At 41.5% G+C, this 6,891-nt stretch overlaps 1 protein-coding gene across 1 annotated transcript; it reads left to right on the forward strand.

The window, feature by feature from the left end:
* Nucleotides 1–817: 817 nt before the first annotated feature.
* TOMM5 (translocase of outer mitochondrial membrane 5) lies at nt 818–6,891 on the forward strand. Its single transcript, XM_035016285.1, has 2 exons — nt 818–1,029; nt 5,679–6,891. Exons 1-2 carry the CDS (start codon nt 909–911, stop codon nt 5,711–5,713), a joined length of 156 nt encoding a protein of 51 aa, XP_034872176.1. The 5' UTR covers nt 818–908; the 3' UTR covers nt 5,714–6,891.

The following is a 6,891-nucleotide window of genomic DNA, read 5'->3' on the forward strand; positions in this document are numbered from 1 at the left end:
AATACAGTAATAATATGGAGTTAAAAACTTTTGGCTGGGTCCCACAAATCTAAATACAAAACCCTACTGCAGAGGTGCCTGCCTGGCTCAGTACAGCATGTGACTCTTGATCTCAGGGTCCTGAGTTCAAGCCCCAGGTAGGGTATAGAGCTTATTTAAATATGTGTATATAATATACAAATATATTTTATATATAATAAAAATATATTTTTATATATAATAAAATATATTTGTATATTTAAAATAAAATGGGGATGACAATAACATTTAAGTAGTAAACTGCATTTACTAGTTGTGTAAACACAAGCAAGTTTCATCATCTTCATCTTTTTGTTTTACCTTATGAAAATATTCAAACACGCTCAAAATAGAAAGACTAGAATAATTAAAATGATATATTAATCACCAGTTTAAGCAATTTTCAACATTTTGCTAATACCGTTTCATCTCCCTTCCTCAACACTTTTTCCCCCTAAGGTACTTTAAAGTATATTTGGGCAAGTTGTTTTAAAGCTCTCTGTGCTTCAGTTTTCTCACCTAGGAAATGAAGGTTTTAATATCTAATTCATGGCGTAGAACTGTAGCTGTTGTTATTTATGGTGGTATCTACGTGCATTGTCCCCTCTGAGGCATAAAAGCATTTTGCAGCGCAGCGCGCGCGGCTCAAGACAGAGCTTCCTCAACAGCCGGGGGGAACCGGAGTCCTGCGTGGCGGAGACTACGACGCCCTCTTCAGGCAGCCCCCTGCAGAAGCCCTCGGGCCGGATGAGGATTGTCCCTCGCAGCCCCCGTCGCCGCGCGCGAGAACGAGGGGCGGGAACAGGAAATGGGATGGGGCCGAGTTCCGGGCGCCGGGCGGCCTCTGAAGAGAGCAGAGCGTGGCCGCTGGAAGCCGGGGAGGCAAAGCCATGTTCCGGATCGAGGGCCTTGCGCCGAAGCTGGACCCGGAGGAGATGAAACGGAAGATGCGCGAGGATGTGATCTCGTCCATACGGAACTTCCTCATCTACGTGGCCCTGCTGCGAGTCAGTGAGTGTCCTTCCAGGCTGCGGCCATGAGACCCGCGGGGAGCTCGCGGACACCGCCCACCCAACTCTGGTTCTCTGGGGGCCTGCGAGCTGAGCTAGCTGAGTGGTCGCGGGAGGGTGGGACATGTGGGTCGAGATCAGCGGGCGCAGGCGCGGCTTAGGGTCTGCGGGTCGGGGTCAGAAGTACACGCGGTGGCCTGGAGTGCGAGGGTGATCATCCCGCCTCGCCCTGCCTTAAGAGCGTTTTAATTGAAAGAGCCTCGAGGGTTTATTCCCCCTCCCCTCCGCTCCCCTTCCGAGCAGCTCCCTTGTTTTGCCGACAGAAACTTAGAGAGTAGAAAAATGGCTGGCTCAAGGTCACTCAGCGATTCAGTGCATGATCTTGATCTAGAATCCAGAGCTCTTAATATCAAGTTTCCTTCCTTCGGTGCTGATCTCTAAAATACAAAAAGGTTTGCTTCTTTTGCTTATTTGTACAGAAGGTGAAGTAAAGAATTGGTGGGTTTTTTTTTTAAGGAAGGAGAAGAAAAGAGTAAGAGTCTATAGGATTAATAATAACACCTGAAGGTTTATTTGAATTTACGTTTGGCAGAAGCTTATTTGCGTTAGCTGTCTTGACAGTAGCGCTTTGAGGGAGGCCGGGCTTAACATTCTGTATATCCCTTTTGCAAATGAGAACTCACCTTTCAAAGGGGGTCTTAACACAAAATATCAGAGTTAAAGACACACTGAATGTTAGAGATGGGTGCAGCTTTGTAGATCACTTCTCTAGTTTTACTGATGTGAATCTCAGAAGTGATTTGTCCCCACCCTCCAATTCTCAGTTCAGTACTCTTTTCATTGCACCTTGCTGTGTATTGCTGACAGGTCTGGGTGGAGAGGCAGGAATGATTAAAATAAATGAAGGCCATACCAAGGTTATCCTGTAGAAGGCTCAGATTGGGCCTAGGCCAGAGCTCACTGAAGCCTGGTACCCCATCGCTGACTATGGTATTACCCTGCTTCCCCAGGAGAGGGAGCCCCACTGAACAGAAACACAAATCCTGCTCCTTCAACAGCTTTTTGCAACTCCCAACTTATTTTATCCTCTTACCTTTTTTGTTGACTTAGCTGCCAGTAAAATATTTGCTTCTTTTCAGTGACCTTTGTATCTGATATGAATTGGTTTCCTTAAAAAAACACAGAATACTGTTCCACATTACCACTTTTAAAATGGAGATATAATTCACATAGTATACAGTTCACCCATTTAAAGTATATGGTTCAACCTAAGTGTCTGTTGATAAATGGACAAAGAAGATGCGTGTATATACAATGGAATATTACTTAGACGTAAAAATCTTGGCCATTTGCAACAACATGGATGGACCTATAGGCTATTAGGCTAAGTGAAATAAGTCAGAGAGAGATGAATACCATATGATTCCACTTATATGTGGAATCTTTAAAAACAAAACAGAAACGGACTGATAAATACAGACAACAGACTGTTGATTGCCAGTGGGGAGTAGAGTAGGGGTAGATGAAATAGGGGAAGGGGCTTAGGGTGCCTGGGTGGCTCAGTCGGTTAAGCGACTGCCTTCAGCTCAGGTCATGATCCCAGGGTCCTGGGATCGAGCCCCGCATCGGGCTCCCTGCTCGGCGGGAAGCCTGCTTCTCCCTCTCCCACTCCCCCTGCTTGTGTTCTCTCTCTCTCTCGCTGTGTCTCTCTCTGTCAAATAAATAAATAAAATCTTCAATTAAAAAAAAAAAGAAATAGGGGAAGGGGCTTAAAAGGTACAGACTTCCAGTTACAAAAGAAGTAAGTCATAAGGGTGCAATGTACAGCATAGAGAATATAGACAATACTGTAGTAACTTTATATGGTAGCTAGACTTACTGTGGGGATCATTTCATGATATATAAAAATACTGAATCACTATGACCATACACCTGAAACTAGTGGGATACTGTATGTCAATTATACTTTATTTAAGAAAAACTTGGGGCGCCTGGGTGTCTCAGTCATTAAGTGTCTGCCTTCGGCTCAGGTCACGATCCCAGGGTCCTGGGATCGAGCCCCACATCGGGCTCCCTGCTCAGCGGGAAGCCTGCTTCTCCCTCTCCTACTCCCCCTGCTTGTGTTCCCTCTCTCGCTGTGTCTCTCTCTGTCAAATAAATAAATAAAATCTGTAAAAAATAAAGTTAAAAAAAACTTTAAAAAATGAAGGTTATGTAATTTAGTGGTTCTTAACATAGAGTTATGCATTTTAGAACATTTTCTTTACCTCTAAAGTAGACACCATGCCCATTAGCTGTCATTCCCCATTTTACCCCTTCATGTTCCCTTGGCAACCACTAATCTACTTTTTCTTTATGGATTTGCCTATTCTGGACATTTCATATAAATGGAATTATAGAATATATGACCTTTTGTGTCTAGCTTATTTCACTTTCCATAGTGTTTTCAAGGTTCATATTATAGCATGTGTTAGTATTTCCTTTTTATTTTTTTTTTTAAGATTTTATTTATTTATTTGACAGAGAGAGACAGTGAGAGCAGGAACACAAGCAGGGGGAGTGGGAGAGGGAGAAGCAGGCTTCCCACGGAGCAGGGAGCCCGATATGGGGCTCGATGCCAGGATCCTGGGATCATGACCTGAGCCGAAGGCAGACGCTTAACCGACTGAGCCACCCAGGCGCCCCTTTCCTTCCTTTTTATTGCCAGGTAACATTCCATTGTGTGGATATGCCACATTTTGTTTATCCATTCATTCGATGGATGTTACTTACCTTTTTTAATCTGATAAGAATTAGAAATATCTGGACATACTGCCAACTTCGTCAGCTTTCAACAGATCTCAGTATCTTCAGCTTAATGTTGACAATATGTTCTATTACTTTAGTATGGGTATTGAGAAAGAAGATCCTTCTGGCAGCTTTTTTGCTCACAGCCCCTTTTATTTTCTAATTTTTTAAATTGTGGTAAAATACAACAATTTATCTTAACTATTTTTAAGTGTACAGTTTAGCAGTATTAAATACACTCATAATGTTGTACAACCATCACCACCATCCATCTCCAGAACTCTTTATCTTGTAAAACTGAAACTTTCTCTATGATTTTGACATCTCTTAAGGCTCTCATTTAGGGGCGCCTGGGTGGCTCAGTCAGTTAGGCGTCTGCCTTCGGCTCAGGTCATGATCCCGGGGTCCTGGGATCGAGCCCCGCATCGGGCTCCCTGCTCCGCGGGAAGCCTGCTTCTCCCTCTCCCACTCCCCCTGCTTGTGTTCCCTCTCTCGCTGTGTCTCTCTCTTTCAAATAAATAAATAAAATCTTTAAGAAAAAAAAAAAGGCTCTCATTTAATTGGAACCATACAGTATTTGTCTTTTTGTAACTGGCTTATTTCAGTTTGCATAGGGTCCTAAGGTTCATCCATGTCATAGCATATGTCAGAATCTCCTTCCCTTTTAAGGCCGAATAATATTCCATCGTATACCACATTTTGCTTATCCATTCATCCATCTTTGGATCTGGATTGCTTCTACATTTTAGCTACTGTGAATAATGCTGCTATAACATGGATATGCAGGTATCTCTATTTTGTATATTTTGAGGACCCACCATACTGTGATCCATAGCAGGTGTACCATTTTACATTCCCACCAACAGTACACAAGGGTTCCAATTTTTCCACATCCTTCCCAACAGTTTGATAGTAGCTATCCTAATGAGTGTTAGGTGGTATCTCATTATAGTTTCAATTTGCATTGTCCTAGTGATTAGTAATGTTAAACATCTTTTCATGTGCTTATTTTGACCACAGCACTTTTACACAGGACAGTAGTAACACTTCGTTTGATCCCTGTGACAATATTTTTGTTTTCTAGCTATTTCTATTCGTACCCTCCTACCAGGCCCTCATAAGAACTGAAATAGGACTACATTATATGTGATTTGGATTACATAAGTGATATATAGCTAATCAGTGGGAGAACCAAAATCTGCGTCTAGCTCTTCTGCTTCCCCAGTGCAGTGTTGTTTTCTCCCACCCTCTGCCTTTTTTCAAATGTTTTATTTTTTTATTATTTATTTGAGAGACAGTGTGGGGGGTGGGCAGAAGGAGAGGGAGAGAGAGAATCCCAAGCAGACTCTGTGCTGAGCAGGGAGCATGATGCAGGGCTTGATCTTATGACCCTGAGATCATGACCTGAGCTCAAGAGTTGGATGCTCTACCAACTGAGCCACCCAGGTGCCCCTCAAATATGTTTTAAAGGGTGAAAAATGCCAATTTGTTTCTCCTAGCATTTTGTTCCTTTGACAATTAAAACACCCAAGGTAAAAAGATGGTCTTTTGAAGGAGGATTGAATTTACTCTTTTTTTTTTTTTTTGGATTGAATTTACTCTTTATGGTCCTAAGAGAACTACCTGGAGAAAAGATTTTATATGGTATAAGAATGAACCTTAGAATAGTCAGAGCTTCATGACACTGGAAAGACAGTCTCTTTTGCTAGGTTATACAGGCAGGGGCTTGGCCATTATTTGGAGTCATTTAAAAAATGTAGTGAACTAAATCTGTAAGATTTTTTCCCCCAGTCTTATAAATTCCATAATGTAATTTGTGGGCTAATAGATCTGAAATTCTGGGTTTGTTTATTTTTCTTTCAGCACCTTTTATCCTAAAGAAATTGGACAGCATATGAAGATGGGCATCACATGTGAATGCATGATATGAGGAACCCAGTTACAATTTCTACTCCTATCTGCAAATGAACAGGCCCAGAAAGATGTAAGAGACTCTTTGATTGAATGGACATAAAAATTCTACTTGTTAAGAACAAGTTTGGCTCTGGTAACTGACCTTAATAGCTAAAATTTAAAACTACTTGGGAAGTAAAGACATCTTGGGTGATAATACACCCATATGCCTGTGATGTTCAGCCTCTGTGAATGTTGATATAATTGTAAGTAATGTCAAACTCCATTTTCTGGCAGGTATTAATTATAAGGGAATTATGTCTACAATAGCACTGTCTTGTTAGTCATTTCTGTTTACCTTTCACTTCGGTCCGGAGTATATATGTTGAAGAGTTCCTTGTGATTAGTTAGTTTTATAGAAGCCAGCACACAGCCACGACGACACTTAAGCACAGGACATTCAGTCTGTATTTTTAAAGTAGCAACTAAGAAAAAAATCAGGATTTTATTTCTCTTAACCTACTTTTTGCTGCAGACCTCTGTAATATTGTAATTATTACAAACTACATTAAATTGAGTTCCTCTTGTTTTGGACTGAAGGATTTGCTGATGCTGATAAAGTGACAGCATTTTATTAAGTAGTCTTTGTGAAAGGCAACATTACTGTTTGATGCTGGGAATCTATAAATGCTATTTGTTTTCTTTTCCTAGGCTTCGTTTTCTGTAAACTTACCACGAAATCAACTAGACTCTTTGCCATATATCTAAATTGATCACAATGTTCAGTTTCACTAGGCATGCTCTTTCATCTTCCAAATAAGTCTTTCCTGGAGCTTTCGGACCTGTCCCAGTCTGGACTGTGGTCTGCTGTGCCTGATACAGGGCTGTATTCTGGGATCTCCCTTCACTGCAATCCTGGGAATTCCTTTTCCTCTTCTCTCATGTTGGAGATCTTTTTTTTTTCCCCCCTGTATCTTGTTTTCTTTATCTCATGACCAGTATGTATTTGAGTCTCTGTATTGAGTACAGTCCCTTTGCCCATAACTGCCTAGCATCCCACAATCCAGAGAACCCTCTATTTTACCCTTTTTAGAAAATAAACTTATAATTTGGGGAAGGAGCTGGGCAATAGAGGCTGCTTAGCTACGTAGGGTTGCAGAGAGCATTCTGAATACTTAAACCT

The sequence above is a fragment of the Mirounga leonina genome, unplaced genomic scaffold (assembly GCF_011800145.1).
Source record: "Mirounga leonina isolate KUSES-001 unplaced genomic scaffold, KU_Mleo_1.0 Mir_170, whole genome shotgun sequence".
Classification (NCBI taxonomy): domain Eukaryota; kingdom Metazoa; phylum Chordata; class Mammalia; order Carnivora; family Phocidae; genus Mirounga; species Mirounga leonina.

Bases quoted from the DNA above. Each gene is read 5' to 3' on its own strand.
- TOMM5 (XM_035016285.1), top strand. From the start codon at position 909: ATGTTCCGGATCGAGGGCCTTGCGCCGAAGCTGGACCCGGAGGAGATG. The intron at 1,030-5,678 runs GTGAGTGTCCTT...TTTTTCTTTCAG, and splicing joins CGTGGCCCTGCTGCGAGTCA to CACCTTTTATCCTAAAGAAA.